The 19,664-nt window shown below is 32.9% G+C and overlaps 1 protein-coding gene across 1 annotated transcript in view; it reads left to right on the top strand.

The window, feature by feature from the left end:
* Window positions 1-19,638, top strand: part of LOC143240358 (pre-mRNA-processing factor 6-like) — a 35,890-nt gene extending 16,252 nt beyond the window's left edge. Inside the window, 14 exon segments of the mRNA XM_076482671.1 lie at window positions 4,750-4,917; window positions 7,104-7,218; window positions 7,888-8,066; window positions 9,253-9,374; window positions 10,836-10,929; window positions 13,510-13,674; window positions 14,512-14,688; window positions 15,894-16,095; window positions 16,967-17,105; window positions 18,949-18,994; window positions 18,996-19,043; window positions 19,045-19,077; window positions 19,231-19,297; window positions 19,300-19,638. Coding sequence (XP_076338786.1) covers window positions 4,750-4,917; window positions 7,104-7,218; window positions 7,888-8,066; window positions 9,253-9,374; window positions 10,836-10,929; window positions 13,510-13,674; window positions 14,512-14,688; window positions 15,894-16,095; window positions 16,967-17,105; window positions 18,949-18,994; window positions 18,996-19,043; window positions 19,045-19,077; window positions 19,231-19,297; window positions 19,300-19,382 — 1,638 coding nt within the window. The 3' untranslated portion in view covers window positions 19,383-19,638.
* The last annotated feature ends 26 nt before the right edge of the window (window positions 19,639-19,664 follow it).

Here is a 19,664-nt window from a genome sequence, read left to right as displayed (position 1 = left end):
ATGATCTACAGAAATTTCTGGATTCACAGCTTGTATGAGGCCCAGTAATCCACGATTACGACCCATCGTCGACGGTGCTCCATCGACGGAGACCTAGATTAAAAAAGAAAAACTATTATAGATTGCATCAGTTAGTCATTCTTACTTATCTTTTGCGTTATAATTATATGGTTTTAATTTAATTTAATTTATTTTGGTACTTTAGTATTTCAGTACGACAGGCACGATACTTTTTTGTGAATTATGTATAAAATATTAGCTACGCTACAGCTACTTGTACAATAAATAAAACTATATGGCTATATGCCATGTAATTCATTGTATTTATACTAATCTAGACTTTATATAAACATCTCTTCCTACCTGTTGAACGCTGTTCCAATCCAATCCATTCGTGGTAAAGAAACTGTTGATGATATTGAAGATATCTTCTCCCTTCATGGTTGTCAGCAGATCTTCGCATAATAGGAACTTTTCTTTGATCATGTCCTGGTGGACGTAACGAACGAACCCAAGGAGAACAGCACAACTGGCTACATCACACGATTCATCAAATTGCAAGGATAATTTGCTATGTGAGCTTTCCTTGATCTCTGTTGTAACTTGGGACAGAATATCTGATGCCATGTCATCGACTCGTCGGCGGATTGTGTTGTTTGATAGAGATATGACACTCAGTTTCTTCGCTTGATCCTCCCCACATACCTTGCTTACCATCTCGTATGCACAAGGCATAATCAGATTCTCTGCAATGGTGTGGCATTTTTGTTGTTCGGCAACTTTATATGCAACAAAGTAAGATGTTTCGACCGCAGCTTGAAGCTTTTGGGCTTGGATTCCAGATAAACCGAACTGGATATTCTTCAGTGCTACAGCCGGTGCTGAAAATAAGCCTGATCCTCATTTTGAAGATTTGGATGGCACTTCTGGAGGTGAGCTGAGAGTTTTGATGGCTTGAGGCTTTCATTTGTCAACACTTTGTGACATACTACACATTGTGGCCGATCCTCTCCACCAGAAGGTAAATTCACAAAGCCATAGCGAAGAAAGGCCAGAGTAGGTGCGCTTTTAGACATTTTATTGTTTAATCTGCAGAAAAGAAAAACTGCATAAAAAAGTGTGAACAATGTGAACTTATTATTTATTTTTTCATGGCATTCTAGATAGCATTAAAAGAGCTTATTCAGCATAGGAATGATGTAATAGTAAGTAAATACTAACTATACTGCACAGGGCAGTACACATACATACCAGGTTTTGTCTACCTCGGCTGATGCTCACATAGAAACTGACAGTGTGAAATAGAGGCAACCTCAGGCAGTGAGTGACGTGTAGTGGACACGTCGATGAGTCATTAGGGTTACTGAGTGACTTGTGTTCTGAAGCATACTTGTCAAAATACTTTTAGGTTACCACACACTTAGATACATATTTTTTCTTTTCTACTACTGTATATTAGTTTTTGATGTTTATTGTTATTTGGTTTAACTTTATTACACACTTAAAATAGGTTTAATTTACAACTTAACATACTAAGACTAAGTTAACATTAATCCTAATACCAGCTACCTCAATGTTTTCTTGATTTTCAGAATTTTAACTTTTTTTCTGTCACCCCTCCATTACCCCCGATAAATTGTTATATTACCCCCAGTTTGGGAACCACTGCCCTAGTGGCTTTCACAGCTATTTTCAAATATTACAAAATAATTTAGTTCTTTCAATATAAATATTTACTCTGGTAAAGCATCTTTAGGGTGTTTGAAATTTCATATTTTTTCAGACACAAATACAAGTTAGTTATTAAACTTTATAAATTATAATGTATTTCTGTGGTATTGATATAGTAATTTATGAATTTTGGTTATTTCAGATGTATATATAAAAATTATTTCATTTCAAACCAAGACAAATAGCAAACAAATTCAAGGATCACGAGTAGAAGAAATAATTGTTTGCTTTACTTCTTTGTTTACTGTTCTATGTTCTAAGAAAAATAAGTTTAGAAACTTATTTGTAGATAGTAATAATGTATATACTTATAACTGAAATGTGATTTGTGTTTTACCAGATACTAGCTCACTAAAACACAGCTGTGATATGTCACTTTGTAAAGTCTAAAGATTAGTTTTATATTATCTGATACAGTAACATGAGTGTACATATACACTACCTCATTGTAACTTGGGTATTGCTAGCCAGGCATGGCTAAAATATTAATTTAATAAAAATAAAATATATGTATGATATCATGAGATTCAAACTATTAGCCTGAACATTTGTGTTTTCATATTATAATTTTTAGACATTCTAGAAGGAAAGAGGCATAATTTATATTTATTTCCTAATTTTTATGGTGGTTACGAGATTGGTCATCTCAGCTGAACCCGTACAGGATTTTATTAGTGTAAATAACAGATAAAATATAAAGTTTTTTCTTAATATGGATATGAAATTTGAAAATTTTCTGATGAATAAAAGTATTTTTAATTTTAAAATAAATTACTTTACATGGTGGCTAGGTAACATGTGAAAAAAAAAAGGCATGAGAAAAACATTGCTTAACCCTTTCTTTATGGGTTGGGTGGAATCCACCCTGCTTGTAACCATGAAGCTATCCATGAGAGTAATTATACTGTGATTTTTGATAATGTAAACATGTTTACAGGGTATTATTAAGCTTACTGCATGATGCACAAACATGAATGTTTAGGTCTGGTTTGTAAATATTTACTTTTAAATTAAGAAATTAAATAATTTGAAAATTTGAAGTATAATCTACAGTTTGATACCAAACCTAATGACATAAATTTATAAAATAGTAGTTCCATAAAATTTTAAATGGGAATCATCAAATATGATAACATGGCCTTTGACCCTTAATGGTAAGTTTAACAATCTGTTAGACTTAATGGGGAAAAAAAATCTGATATTTTGTAATTGAAACCTTGTAATGTTCACTGATAACCTGTCAGATTTAGTGAACATGTGATTATTAATTTAAAAGTTATAGCATGATATCTAAGAAGCACAAAATGGTTTGTTCCAGGGGTCTAGCCTGTGCTAACAGAGTTAATTAGAATTTCTGAGAAGAATATATATATATGATATATGAACCACATTATATCTGTTGTATATAGTGCTCCATACCATGTCTTTACAGGCCATGTGGGATATTACAAATGTAGTAGTAGTTTAGAAACTGCTTATATTAGCAAATTACATGGCAATAACTGTCATAGTTTAATGGTCTGGCATGGCCAGGTCATTAGGGTGCTCAACTTGTTATTTGAGAGTCACAGGTTTGAATCCCCATCACACCAAACATGCTTGCCTTTTCAGCTGTGGAGAGCTATAATCTGACGATCATTTCCACTATTCCTTTGTAAAAGTGTAGCCCAAGAGTTAACAGTGGGTGGTGATTGCTACACTGCTAAATTAGGGACACCTAGAGCAGGTAACTCTCTCTGATGTGGCCTTGTGTAGAATTCAAAAAACTGAATAAGCAAGTCGTAGTTTTAGTATGTTGATGAAATGTAAATTTTTTGTCAATTCTATTTTTAAGTCGCAATATGTCAGAATTAGGATAAAGATTTTTTAACAGTCTATTAAGTAATTATTTTAACATCATACGTTTCATTCATTTCACTAGATAAAGATTCCAGGGCACTATTTTCAAAAATATGATTGTTTTGTTCCTTACTCATGGTTTTGTTGATATTCTTGTTAAAATTAAAAAATACAACTTGGCTTGAAAGTGATGTGGCTGTTCCATGGCTCAGGTGGAAATACTGTTATTGTGTAGAAATAACAATTGTCAGTACTGTCATTGTAGTTTGTAGAAATAACAATTGTCAGTACTGTCATTGTAGTTTGTAGAAATAACAAATGTCAGTACTGTCATTGTAGTTTGTAGAAATAACAAATGTCAGTACTGTCATTGTAGTTTGTAGAAATAACAAATGTTAGTACTGTCATTGTAGTTTGTAGAAATAACAAATGTCAGTACTGTCATTGTAGTTTGTAGAAATAACAAATGTCAGTACTGTCATTGTAGCATGTGGAAATAACAAATGTCAGTACTGTCATTGTAGCATGTGGAAATAACAAATGTCAGTACTGTCATTGTAGCATGTGGAAATAACAAATGTCAGTACTGTCATTGTAGCATGTGGAAATAACATATGTTTGTACTGTCATTGTAGCATGTGGAAATAACATGTTTGTACTGTCATTGTGGCGTGTGGAAATAACATATGTTTGTACTGTCATTGTGGCGTGTGGAAATAACAAATGTTTGCACTGTCATTTGATTGTATAGAACTTGAAAAAAGGAATTGCAGCATCTTAAGATATTTCTCACCATGTTGTTTAAATTAATGCCACAAGGTTTACTTAAAGCTGGGTGATAATTTGAATGCCTGGTGAATAGGATGTTTAACTTGTAAACTGTAATTCCTTCACTGGATATGCTCATCCTTTCAGTCATGAGTGTATCGTTATGTGGTGGCCAATCTCACTTTTCATTCAGCCTTTTAGTTGGTGGAGGGTTGTGTTGTATAACTGCCTTTCCTCTATTCTGCCAGTTCTAAATTAGGAACAGTTGTAAAGATAGTTTTTGAGTATGAAAGCTGGTGTAGATAACTTTTGAGTAGAATTACCTGAAATTCATCAAAGGAAATATGCTTAGATTTATGTCTCTAGCTTTACTAATATATATAACTTTAATTTTTGTTCTTTAAAACCCAGGCATTGGAATATATTCCAAACTCTGTGAGGCTATGGAAGGCAGCAGTTGAACTGGAAGAACCTGAAGATGCTCGGATCCTTCTAAGCAGAGCAGTGGAATGTTGTTCAACTAGTGTCGAGCTGTGGTTAGCTTTGTCTAGACTTGAAACTTATGACAATGCAAGAAAGGCAAGCATACATTTAATACATGCTGTTGCTTTTTTTTTATCTAAACTTTTACCTGGTTTTATATTATATTTTGTATTTCAAATAAAATTATTCTTATGTGATCAAGAGTAAATTATGAGGTTTATTACACAGATGGTACATGGATTTATACAGTACTGTGCAAAAGTATTAGGACATAGTCAAGAATTATATTTCAGGCTTCTTTCAAAGACCAATGGAAGATAAATCACGGATGAAACATCACAATTGTTATTAATCTTCATATTTAGTACAACAGAAACTCAGTGGAAGTTCTTGAGTTCAGTAAACAGTTAATATGTTGTGTGTTCCTCTTCTGCTGTAATTACTACAGACAATCTTTCAGATACTGTTGTAACAAATTTAATCAAAGTGTCCTTGTATCTAAATCGCTTCCATAAAGTTTCTTTTGAAGTAACTTTTAACTTAAGTTTTTGATCTGTCAAATCCCAGATCTACTCAATGGGAGTGAGATTGGAATTCTGTGGGGGACATTGGATCAATTCACTGACTCCAGCAGCTTCTCTCTTAGTTAAGTAATTTCTAAATAGGTTGGATGAGTGTTTGGAGTCATTATCTTCTTGGTAGTAGAATCCTTTATTAGTAATACACAAACCGCTGGATATACCATGATGGATCAGTATATGATGGTACTTGCTCTGGCCCATTATTCCATCTGTTTTACAAATATATTCTGTTGCCTCAGCAGAAAAACAACCCAAACCATTACAGTATCTCCCCCATGCTTTATGGTAGGTGCTGTGCATTGAGGTGTTTTTCACCTTTCTTCTGCCAGATGTACAACCTACACTTTGAACCAAATATTTCACACTTGGACTTGTCCATTCATAACACCTTTCTCTAATTGTCAACAGTTCAGTTTTTGTACTTTTTAGCAAATTTCAGTCTCTTGACAATATTTGAAGATTGAAGTAAATGTTTCTTTAACTGTTATACAACCAAATATTATCGTTGAATCTTCTTGATACTGTGGATTGAACACTTCTGTCATTTGGTTCATGGTTGTTTATCTTATACTTAAGATCAGTGACAGACTTCCTTCTGTCCTGAAGGCTACATAAACAAAGATACTTGACATCAGTATCATTTAGTTTAGGTATTCTGCCTCTTCCTTTTCTATTTTCAGATTAACCTGTCTCAATCTCACGACCTTCAGTATACTTGACAGTGTTTGGGGACCATTTCAAGTTTGTAACAGTTTGTCAGAAAATTCATCCAGCATTGGATACAACTTTTATGTCAACTCTCTGCTCCACTGACAGTTCTCTACACTTTTTGTGCTGTGGCATTACAACAAAACTTTATAGTGTTACCCACTGTTTTTATCAATATTTATTTGTGTGGTGCTATTAAATTGATTTCTTCTTGCATATACCAGTACCATGTGCTAGCTTAATATATAATTAAGGCTAAATTTATCAGTACATTCTCAAGCACAACTCTTGTGATGTGCTCTTGGTACAAGTATATAGTAATTCTGGCTCATTCAATTGTCAACAGGGATCAGTGAAACATTACCTCAGTGTTGAAATTTACATTCTCTAATAGTATAGAAGAATTAACCCTTAAAATAGAGAGAATAACAAAAGATTACCTTGTCCTAACAATTGCATATTACTGTATACAAGTATGATGAAATAAATAACTTCAATATTATTATTATTTATTTGTTAATAGGTGATTGAAATATAAAACAATAATGAACTGAAGCTTTAGAAAGTTCTTAGTAAATAAGCCATTATCATTCCTAGTTATCAGTTTTAACTGTTAGTTATAAGTGATATTACCTGTGGTAATAACTTTCAAATGTTTTGGAGATTAACCATCTGTCAGTGAAAGTCCAAATACTAATGTTAAACTAACCTTCAAACATGGAAAATAAGTACAAATGAAATCACCCTCAAAATTCTGCTGTATATCACTCCCAACCTCCATCCTTACAAAACAAGTGGAAAAATAAAAGATATTAAATAGGACTACAGGACCCACCTTAATATTTTTTTATGTAGTCCATACTGCTACCTGTATATTACATTTGTTATGAAATATTTCACAATCTCAAAGTAAAACCATTTGTATGTTGCTAGAATGATAGACACACTGCTATCATTTTAAAAGTTCTTTGGTTTTAATGACATTTATTTCAGGTTTTGAACAAAGCTCGAGAAAACATACCCACTGATCGTCAGATCTGGATCACAGCAGCTAAACTGGAAGAAGCGAACAAAAATATCCATATGGTGGAGAAGATTATAGATAGAGGTCAGTAATGAAATGTTAAAATAGTGTGTGTAGTTTATGTCATAACTCAGTAGCATTAAATAGCAGAATAACTTGCAAATTAACACACAAATAGAACAGAATAATTTGACAAGATTACAAACTACAAATTAAAATCATGGGTGGCAATGAATTGCAGAAAGAAGGGTATCTAAGAGTTCTGGGCCTCCCAGCAGTAAGGGCAGACATATCATATTTACCTGCAGTCACAAAATCTTGTTTTCATTTTATGGAATAAAATTTAAAATTTTTATAAATTTACTTTAAACTATATTTGAGATAGCAGTCAGTCCAAATGTTATAGCAAATGATACTAAGTAGTAACAGGTTTCTTGTATGTTGTATTTTATCCTCTATAATTGAATTGTTAATCACTATATTAATAGAACAGATCATCTCTAAATATTTCCTTGTTGTGTATTTAAAGGGTAGGGATACATTATTCTAAAACCTAAGTTAAGAAAATAGTTTAAAAACCATGGATAAGATGTTCAGATTGCACATTTCCTCGTTCAGCAGCATGACTAGTCTCGATATAAACTTTCTCACTTTTATTTCTTTTAATCAGTGTTATCTTTAATTCCTTATAGTATATTGTTTTACACAGTGTAGTAGTTAAATATCAATCATTCTTTCTCTTTGTACATACAGCTATCAGCTCTTTAAGAGCAAACGGAGTAGAAATCAACCGAGAGCAGTGGTTTAAGGATGCTATAGAGTGTGAGAAGTCGGGGTCTGTGCTGACCTGTCAGGCCATTATTAAAACGGTCATCGGTATTGGAGTAGAAGATGAAGACAGTAAGCACACGTGGATGGAGGATGCTGACATGGTACTGAAATCCTGGTTTTTGCATCTTGCTAAGTTTTATGGGAGTGGTTAACCTGTATTTGATAACTGAAGGGTCTTTTATACTATGAGTTCAGACTTCTAATGTCTTTCAAAGTTTCATTTTATGTTCTTGAGTATAGCTAATGACCAATAGGAAATTGAAAGTAACACAGTAACTGGAGGCATGGAGTAATGTGTCACAAAGTATAAAATTAAGTCAAACTACACCAGTGAAAAATAAATGTTTGTGTACATGTGCTTTGAGGTGAATGTAAAGTGTTTCAACTCATGATTTAGTAGCCTGTCCAGTGTTTCTACACTTGAAATGTACAACAAAGCAGCTACTAGCACATAGGCAAGCTCAGTTAAATACAAACAGAGAAGGTTTTTGTGTGGTTAAGCTCTGTTGACATGCTACCTTCATACAATCATCCATAAATCCAAGCTACACATATCAGAGGCAAGTCTCACTATCAAGTTAAAGCAAGAAAAAGTTTCATTTGTTCCCTCCATTCTGAGCAGCCATCCAAGATGAAGGTGTACACGTGCTAACCCCTTAACCCAGGCACAAAACAGGTCCTAATTTGTATGACTAATCTAGTTACTGGATTAATGTATGTGAAAACTGAACAAACTATTTACAAGAATCTGAGTAAACATGTAGAAGGAAAACTGGGAACTTTTTTTGATGAATAAATCTTAAATAAAAACATAATTGAAATGTAATTATGAAACTGTAAGGAACAATGACAGTAGAAGATAGATATACTGTTCTGATAGAGTTACTGTTTTATCATGATCAGATATATAATTAACTAGTTTTTAATCTTTCCAAATGTTTATCATTGGATTAATTTTAATATTGATGGAACTATAAATTATCTCTTAATTGAAGAGCCTCAATAGAAAGAAGGAATGTGATTATAAGAGCAATAATGTTTTTGAAGAGCTTATGTTTCCTCCATTTCTTTGTTCTATCCATCTCTCCCATCTGTTCTCTAACAAAGGCAGTAATGTTTATAGCCCCCTTTCATTTTGCTCTCCTATTTCTTGTTTTTAATCTGAATGCTTTTGTTTTAAGAGGTTTGAGTTTATTCATTTATAAATTTTTGTGTGTACAAATTATTGTCTTTTGTTCAAAAGAAATCGAGATAAACATAATAATAAATTTTGTACTTTTGTTACAGTGTGCCTCTCAAGGAGCACATGAATGTGCACGTGCAGTTCATGCACATGCCTTGTCAGTGTTCCCCAGCAAAAAGAGCATCTGGTTACGAGCTGCCTATTTCGAGAAGAATCACGGAAGTAGGTACGTATTTGTGATGTTAAGTAGCTTAAGGACAACATGTTTTGGCTACAGTCAAGTTAAAGTTTGGTAGGCAACTTTAATTAATAGAAATGTGTTTAAGTTGAATTACTTCTCTGGCTAACTTTTCAGAGCAGTTAACTGCCTAGGATCTGCTAATTATCAGGTTGGCCTTTTTTTACTTCTCTTGTTAAATTTTCAGAGCAGTTAACTGGCTAGGATCTGCTAATTATCAGGCTGGCCTTTTTTTACTTCTCTGGCTAACTTTTCAGAGCAGTTAACTAGCTAGGATCTGCTAATTATCAGGCTGGCCTTTTTTACTTCTGGCTAACTTTTCAAAGCAGGTAACTAGCTGGAATCTGCTAATTATCAGACTGGTCTTTTTACTTCTCTGGCTAATTAACTTGCAAGTTTCAGGGATGTACTGCTAATTTTTGATGTAGTTATTTCTCATTATTCACTAGAATAGGTTAACCTTTCTTCAGTTTTTACTGCATCATTTGTTTCAAACCCTATAAAACATTTGGTTCACTTGCAAGAAGGGTTAGATGTCATTCTGGCCTTGAAGATGTTTATTCATCTTTGGTTTTTTGTACTATTCCTTCTATCACAGCAAGAGATCTTCTAGATCTCTGCCATCCTACAAGTACCACATTTATCATATCACTTTATCCTTTCAAATATGTATCATTCTATTAATAACTTACTGCATTATCATTTCCATAAGCCTTTTTTTGACAGGCTTGGTGTAAAATACAAGATTTCATATACACATCTGCACATGTTAAGTATTAATACAATAACTTTTGATGTAGTATGTGTAACCTTCATATAGTTTGCAACTCAGATTTGTGAATGAAGTATATTTACTAAAGATTTGTTGAATCTGTTTTGTTACGAGTGATTTTGATGTCATGACTAAAAATCTATTATTCGTACTAAAAATCTGAAATATGAATTACATAATCTCTAAACCTCCAAAATACATTTCAAACATTTGTTTACAGTAAGAATTTATATCTTGTCAGTTATTTTCTATACTCTAACTGTGTGGGATCTGTGCATTTGACTCACTTTGTAACAACTATAAAGAATTAAAAAATAAATATAAATTATGTTTTTTTCATTCTTTTAGTTCAAGAACGACTACTGATTATAACACAAACACAAATTTAATCAAAGTAGCTGAAGTCTCATACCTTTATACATTTGTATATGTATAAAATTTTTATTATTTGACCTTTCAAATAGACCTGGTTAACTTTACAGAAGTTTCAATGGTGTGATGCACATGCATTAATGTTACCATGTCAAAGAATGTAAAACAATACCAGTGGATAAATCTCCTTACACTACTCAAAATGGATCATGAAACACAATCATAGACTTGAACACCAATATTCTGTTAAGGTGACATGCTGGTGTGTTGATTAACGTGGTACTTATTCTGTTTTGATTTTTTAGGGAATCGTTGGAAACACTTTTACAGAGAGCTGTGGCTCATTGTCCTAAGGCAGAAGTTTTGTGGTTAATGGGAGCAAAATCCAAGTGGCTAGCAGTAAGTTAATACTTTCCATTTTTAGAGACTTTTAATATCAACATCTTTTCACATTTGATACAATATTTGGTTTGCACTTATGTCAGACAAAATGTAATTTTTACTTTCATTGTTTAGAACATGGCTCGTGCCAGAAAAAATCATTAGAAGTATCTGGTGACTTTGATTTTGAACTTGGATAAATGTTAAATACGAAGTTATTTATGGTTGAAATGTATATAATGTTCAGTAGTTTATGTAATTACTTGCTTCTTAACACACAACATAATAATTTGATTTCAAGATGAACCTGTAATTGTAAATTGTCAGTGTTTGCAGGTAGATATCTATAAAGAGAGGTTTGATTAAACTGTTTAAAGATTCAACTGATAGATAATGTAGTTCGACTAAAATATATATGTAAAAACGGATCATTTGGGTTGAGAAAATTTTTTACGTAGATGAGCGAATAACGTTTAAACCTTCTTTGGTCATCATCAGGTTCACAAAGAAAGAAAGAGGTAACTGACCAGAAGCTGACCACATGTTTGAAAAGGGGTTGTGTAACTGAGTGTCGGAATGTAGAGGGTAGTGTCAGATGTTTGAATATATAATTTTATATTTATTTTATTATTATTATTTATTATATTATTTTTAATATAGGTATAAAGGTGTTTTTTGTATTGGTTTATTTTGGGCTTGGGTTGTTATATAAGTAAGGCTTCTTTAATTTTGCATTTGTTTATGTTTGTTTTTTTATTTAGTATTTCAGTGTTTTCTATGGTTTTGTTGTGTTTATTTGACTTGCAGTGTTCAAAAACGTGTGAAGGTGACATTTTATGTTCTTTGAATCTGGTTTCCATTTTTCTATTTGTTTCTCCAATATAGAAGTTGTGACAGTTATCACATTGTATTTTATAAATAATGTTGGTGTTGTGTTTGTCAGTGTAGTTTTTACATAGTATAGATCTTAGTTTTGTGCCTGGTTTTTGAATAAATTTGGTATTAACTGGAATGTCATATTTTGTTACTAGTTTTTGCCAATGTTGGTTATTTTTCTGCTGATGTCGAAAATATATGGTATGCAGCAGTATATGGTTTTGTGATTTTTTTGATTCTTGATATATATTTACTTTTGTTGGTTGATTTTGCTTTCTTTTGTCGTTAATTTTATCTGGTGAGCATAGTTTTATGGCTGTGTTTATTTGGTTTCTTAGTGTGTTGAGTTTTTGTTTTGTTTCATGTGCTGAGTCCCAAGGCATGTATAGTCCAGTATGGATGATTTTTCAGTGGATTTCTGTTTTAAATTGTGTATCGGTTCTTGTAATTTTGAGGTTAAGAAATATTTGATTGCTTTCTTCTTGTTCACATGTGAAGTTGATGTTGGGATGTATAGCGTTAATGTGATTGAAAAAATTAAGTGTGTATTCTGTAGATGTGAATTCTGCAACCGTGTCATCTACATATCTGTACCAGTATAGTGGTGGATGTAATGCTGTGTTAATTGCTTGTGTTTCAACTTGTGTCATAAAAATATTGGCTAGAACTGGTGATACTGGGTTGCCCATGCTTAGGCCATTTGTTTGTATGTAGTTGTGGTTGTTGAACATGAAGTTTCTCTTCATTGTGGTGAATTCTATGAAGGTTGCTAATTGGTTGCTGGGAATGTCTATAGATGGGTTAGGGTCTCGAATATAGAGTTCTAAGGCTATCTTGCAGGTTTTAGTGGTTGGAACTTCTGTAATGAGGGATATAACATCAAAACTGGCCATTAAGGCTTTATGATTAAGTTGATTAAGATCAGACTTGAAATTAAAAGAGTCTTTGATGAATGAGCTGGCTGATATTGCATATTTGGAGAATGCTCATGCTATGTATTTACCAAGATTGTAATTACGCGATTCATATTTGGACATTATTGGTCGTAATGGACATTCTGGTTTATGAGATTTTGGAATGCCATATATTTGTGATGTGCGTGAGTTGGTTTTGCATAGGTAGGAATAAAGTGTTTGTGAAGTTGTGTTGGCTTTTATCATTTTTAGTAGTATTTTGTTTAGTTGTGTTTTGTGTGTTTTTGTTAGATTTGTGTGTATTGGATTAAATTTGTTAGTATCTGATAGGATGTTCTTCATTTTTTGGATGTATTCATTCTGGTTCATTATGACTATAGCATTTCTTTTATCTGCTTTTAGAATTTTTATGTTTTTGTCTTGTTTTAGGTTTTTAATGGAATTAATGTCTCTTTTTGTAAGATTGTTTTTTAGCTTTCTGTTTTGTGAAATTATGTTGATGGTTTTGTGAGAAAATTCTTTTAAAAGATTGTTTAAGATGTTTTTAGGTTCTTCTTTCTGTTGGTTGTTTTCTTGTTTTTGTTTTCTCTAGAAGTGGGTTTTCTTGACATCACTGATGTTGAACTGTTAGAAGAATCAGATAACCTCTAGAGAATGATATAGTTTAGCTTTATGAGGGTAATATGTACCAGTTGTTTTCAGCACTACCTACTGTTGTAATTTCTTCATAAACTCAACCACACTTTTGCTTGTAATCTTTTCACATCTTTAGGTGAATATATTTAGAATTTTTATTTTTAATACACAGGGTGATGTCCCTGCAGCAAGGAGTATCCTGTCTCTAGCTTTTCAGGCTAACCCTAACAGTGAAGAAATCTGGTTGGCTGCTGTCAAGCTAGAAAGTGAAAATAATGAGTATGAAAGAGCCCGCCGTTTGTTGGCTAAAGCCCGTTCCAGTGCCCCAACAGCAAGGGTAAGATTATATATTTATTGATTGTTAATTAATACAAACTTGTACTCTTCCATCTGTGATTACTGATATGTAATCCACAATTTGTGTTCCCCTTTTTTACTACTGATACATTTTGTAAGAGATGAAGTTTAAAGTTCTTTTATGTTTGTTTGGCTGTGAGAAACTTGTTGAAATTGATGTTTTGTTAATGGCAGGTGATGAAATATTTTTTGGTTAAAAGAACGAAAAATATAATATTGTGCTTTTCTTGCTGTATACCAGGATTCCCTCTAAGCTGAACAGTTGCACACATCCTCAGTAACAGTGAGTAGTCTCAATTCATTGATGGCCTTTGCGACCCTGGCAATTGATAGGCCTAAAGTACAAATAACTAACTAGTAGCATTGCAAAGCTTCTCAATCATCCAATAGGGTTGACACTCTTAAACATACACCCCCCCCCCCAGGAAAAAAACTGTTAGTGTACATTTTAACATTGCCCTGGAGTACATTGTAGTATACATAATATGCATTAATTCAGGATCTTACAAAGCATACAGGGTCTATAGAAACAAAGTTAACATTATAAAAGAGACCCAATAACAAAAGCTTTTGGGGGAATGGTCTTTCCATTATGGGGAGTAAATTACAACAAAAAGTATGTTGGTCTATTATGTGGTCATTGTACTGGATGTAAGACATCACATGGATCTGAGAATATGACCTAAGTTGTGAGATAGCATTGCATGAGTACGTGTGTTTACAATGTGTAAGTGGTGTTGTTGAATTTAGAAGGGTTTAATAAAAAACCTGTGTTAAATACCATCCAAAACGTGGATCATTATATATATTAATGTAGGTAATGATGAAATCCGTGAAACTGGAGTGGGCTTTAGGGGATCTAACCCAGGCTAAGTCACTTCTGGAAGAAGGTTTGAAGCTTTATCCAGAGTTTCCTAAGTTGTGGATGATGAAAGGACAGATTTTAGAACAAGAAGAAAAACCCGAAATGGCCAGAGACTCCTTCAACCAGGGAGTAAGTACTTTATTCAGTGATGTAAATATAACATTTTAGTACAATAGATCTGTAATAAACACCTATTTCCCACCCCTTTTTGTTAAATTGCTTCTAGCTGTAATAGAAAGTTGGTTTATAAAACGGTTGAAAACATGTCATTGGATTTACATTCAGGAATAAAAACATTGTATTTTGTATGTTAGTAATGTATGGGTAAAAAATTGTTTCAATAAAGCAGCAAATGAACTTGTAAGAATCTCTATCTTTCATATGGTAAACAGTAAGGGTGTGGTGAAACGTTGTGAGTATAGTTTCAATACATCTGATATTATACGGTTTACTTATCTTCACAAAATTTTGCAAACTTTCAGTAAACATTATAGGTCTTTTGTACAGAAAAAATCAGAATTTCTAATAAAGTATTTTTTACTAAAAATTAACGATTCAATAAAAGAAAACAAGTATTGAACACTACATATTGTCTTAATTTATCAAAAACATTACATGTAAAGTAACATAACAAATTAACAATAACAAAGGAGAGAGACATATATTAACTATTAACATTAGTTTACTGCACCTTCCAGCTGCTGTTTAGTTGATCAAACCTGAGAATTTAAAAAAGGCGCTGTATAGTGTGAAGTACTTAAGTAAGACAATGTTAGTCATGCAGATAATAAATTTCAGACAGGACTTCTGTACCCAGATATGTATCATATCGACTACTATAATGAAATGTGCACCCCTAGTGAAAAGACTAACATATTTTAATTTATAAAATATTGTTATCTTGCATATTTTGCTAAGATCGTATCGTAAAAGGGTGGGAACCGGGACTGTATTAATAAAATCATCACGAGCAAAACCACACAATTATATATTCAAAAGATAGTTGTTCCTCATCAGTTATAAATCTATGCTTTGGGATGAACAGAAAAGTTCTAAGACATATCAGTAAATGCACTGTTTACAGGTGAAGATAGATCTGAGCTACACAGAAATTAGTTGTTTTTTTTCCTTTTGAATTAAATGTAGTAATGATTATAAAATATTTTTAGGTTAAGGTATTGTTGAAACAGAAATTTCTTTTTCTTTCATTTTGGAATTGAATATGCAGGTGTGTACTTGACAGCCAAAAGTTTCTTGTCGGTTGCAGTAGGGTTATACTATGACTTCTGTATTAGGATCACTCATTATCGTTGTCTGTTTATTATATTGTTTAGTTGAAGAAATGTCCAACATCTATTTCACTGTGGCTCCTCCTGTCACGCCTAGAGGAAAGAACTGGAGCTTTGATCAAGGCTCGCTCAGTTTTGGAAAAGGCCAGACTTCGAAATCCAAAATGTCCAGAGCTGTGGCTAGAAGCTGTTAGAGTGGAAATTAGAGGAGGGCTAAAAGATATTGCACAGACACTTATGGCTAAAGGTTTGTATTATCTAGGCTGGTGTTGAGTCAGGAGCTGTTAATATTGAAAATCATTCTTATAACCTAGAATAATATATGTAGTCATGGATTATGCTATTATTTGGCTTCTGCCTATTCTGTTGTTTGTTGAGTCACTGAATGCATGTATTTCTGTGATTTAATGGTTTATGAGTTTAGTATTTAAGGTAATTTTGGCTTCCATGGATAACATTCATTTTCATAGCTAAAAGCTTTGTTTTCACCTCTAAAGTGATATTTTTTAAGTCATTAATGAACCTCACAGCTGGCTCTCTCTCTCTCTCTCTGACTTTTTATAAACTGTTTTTGTTTAAATGTTAAAAAGTTATTTTCTTAAACAGGTATAAGAAATCATAACCATGAACTGTGAACAACATAATGTGGTATGTAGAAACTATGTAATGTTATAAGCATCTCTCTGTTGGGTTTACTTCACATGAGGTAAACTGGACCATGTGAAACACAAGTAAAGACCCTCTTTGTTTCTTGAAAATAGTAAAACCTGCCTTTGTAGGAAAGTTAGTGATTTTCAAGGTTTGCATGGAGCCCTTAAAAGTCATAAATCAATAACAAGCTGAAATGTTCACGTCGTAACACGAAGAACGGGTGTTTGTATTTGTTGTAAATGATTAAAAGTAACTTATAAAGTTACATGAATTATTATTTTTAGTCTGTTTTGTAGAAAGAGGTTCTTAAATTGGCTTGGAATTGGTCTTTAAAAGATTGGTTAGTTGACATCTGCAAGAACTATGTGGTTGCCATTTGTTTCCTATCTCAAGTATTATTATATAGGAATTAGCAACTAAACCTTTGTTCTCTTGAATGAAACCAGTTTTTGTTACCTCAACCACAGCTATGCAGGAATGTCCAGGAAGTGGAATTCTTTGGGCAGAAGCCATCTTTATGGAGGCAAGACCACAGAGGAAGACTAAGAGTGTGGATGCACTGAAACGCTGTGAACATGATTCACACGTATTGCTAGCTGTGTCCAAGTATGTATAGTATTCATTTTAGGTTGATATTATGTCTACATTGTAATTTTTAGCTGTAAATGTACCTTATGTTTACCTGATTTCCGATTACTGCAGTAAAAGAAACTAAAGGGTATTTAAAATTGAAAGCTAAGCTCTTATTTGGCGAATATTGAATAAAGCTACGAGTGGGTTATCTAAGCTGTTGTCCCCAAGTTAGGAGTGGTAGACTAGAGGGAAAAAAGCTACTCAACACCAACTATTGAAAAAGTTGGACTGACCACTGCATCGTAACATTATAAAAGACAAGCATATTCAGTGAAAGAAGTCAGACAGGCAGTATTTAGTTTTCTTGTTGCTATAATGTCAGGGATATAGTAAATAATAATCCTGTTCTATAGCATCAAGCACCTTGGTTCACTTAATGTTAAAACTGTAGTGTCAACCTAAATACTATTAAATAACTAACTTCACTGTTGGGAGAAAAATTTGGCTTACATAGTTAAGCCACTATAACATTTGTTATCATTGGCTGAAATAAGTTATTATTAATTGTTTATAAATGTTACAATTAATTTGTGCAATTACATACCAGGATGTTTGTTACATTTGGTTTGCATTGTTATATTTGTCAAGCAGCGATTAGCCATCTGGATTTTCAGTTTAAGTTAAAAGTTCAGTATCCTTTGATAAATGTGATGTGACATAACTTAAAAACTGTAGTGAAACCTTATGTTGTGTAACCATAACCACTATTTCTGAATGTAAATAGTCAATAGGGACTATGAATGGTGGAGTGGTTTGATAGGCTTGAATTCTTACTACTGTGTAAGGAGCCATTAGAAGCAAATTTAATCAAGACTTGGAATTTTTAGTGTTGAATATACATTAAAATATAACAGACCATTCATAATAAGTGATATACATTTAGATTTTCAAAAGTTTCATACTGGGACCCACAGAAAAGGGGAGTTGTATGGGTTTTGGAGGCTCTCAGATTGGCTACTTAGACGTACTTAAAACTGACATGTTGGTCATTGAAAACAAGGTATACCAAGTTTTATTTTTGTTCTTGTTTCCCATGGGTAACTTCTGTACTTAAAATGGGACAGAAAATTGGTAGCTTTAGAAGGTATGTGTTAAAAAAATGTATGAAATTAAAGATCCCCACATTCACTTATGAATCTAAGAATAATAATTATCTCTTGGAGTGTCTTATACCAGGGTTTCTCTAATCTTTGAGTTCTTGATGAACTTACAAGTTTGTTGTCAACCCCCACATTCTTAGAATATAAAGTAGAAACTATAAATGTAACTTTTGCTCATCATAATACAATTGTTAGAGGAACATAATATGTAAAATAAAAAGTTTTAATTTTCTCTAATGAGATGGATGGGCTTTAAAAATCACATGCAAATATTGACCCCTATCTCTTCATTTGTCCTCTGTACACTCTCATCAACCACTTTGGGAAACCCTATCTTATACAAATAGGAAAATCTTAACTGAATCATTAGTAATTAACATAAATATTTATATTTTGTTGTTTTAAGTCAAAGACATATCTCTCAAGGGTAAATCGAACCTTGGAACAACTGTCTCAGGGGGGGAACCACCATAAAGTTATGGAACACTTGAATTCACAACTTAAACTTTTATTAACCATGTTTGTTTTTAGGAGTAGTAATAAATCACAGAGGGAACAATTATGCTGTATTTTAGCTAAGTTCAAACAAAGCTTTAATCAGGGTTTGTTACCTTAATGGAACATGTTAACTATCTTTAGAGTGTACTTAGAGGAACATTTATCTGAGTATTATTTTTACATTCACACATAACTTCCCTTATTTGTTCTCTGTGTAGACTGTTTTGGTCTGAAAGAAAGACAACGAAAGCCAGGGAGTGGTTTACTCAAGATAGTAAAGATCGACCCTGACCTTGGAGATGCCTGGGCCTATTTTTTACAAGTTTGAAATGTTACATGGAACTGAGGTAAGTGTACACGGAAGGTTGAAATATGATTGTAGAAAAACTTTTAACTTAAACCAAGCAAGACCCACCTTAACGATGAAAAGTTTTATAATTAAAACGTAGATTGTGAGAATTGGTTTCTAACCACGTCTCTACAATTGGAATGCTTTTCAGGAGCAACAAGATGAAGTTAGAAAGGGCTGTGTTAATGCAGAACCACACCACGGAGAGCACTGGTGTTCTGTATCAAGAACATCCAAAACTGGAGAAAGAAGACGTTAGAGATTCTTGTTCTTGCAGCCAATGCTGTGCCGATCCCAGTGTGAAATGGGACCAACCAAGTTCATTTTGTAAATACAGTTCAAAGACAGGTCCTGACGATATAAAACCTCCAAAAGAGCTCGAGCTATGTATCTACCAAGTGTTAACTCCGTTCATGAAGAAATATTAGCAAAAGACATAAAAGAACCTGTTTTACATGCATAGGTAAAAGTGTATTATTATTATAGATCATAAAATGCCAGCTTCTTTAAATGTAATAGTGATAAAATGACTTCAAATAAAGGAATTCTAGAAATTTAATTTTGAACTTCCTTTTAAACAAAAAT

Source organism: Tachypleus tridentatus, chromosome 13 (assembly GCF_004210375.1).
Source record: "Tachypleus tridentatus isolate NWPU-2018 chromosome 13, ASM421037v1, whole genome shotgun sequence".
NCBI classification, from domain to species: Eukaryota; Metazoa; Arthropoda; class Merostomata; order Xiphosura; family Limulidae; genus Tachypleus; species Tachypleus tridentatus.
Note: the sequence above shows the minus strand (reverse complement) of the source record. Positions and strands in the feature narration are given on the sequence as shown.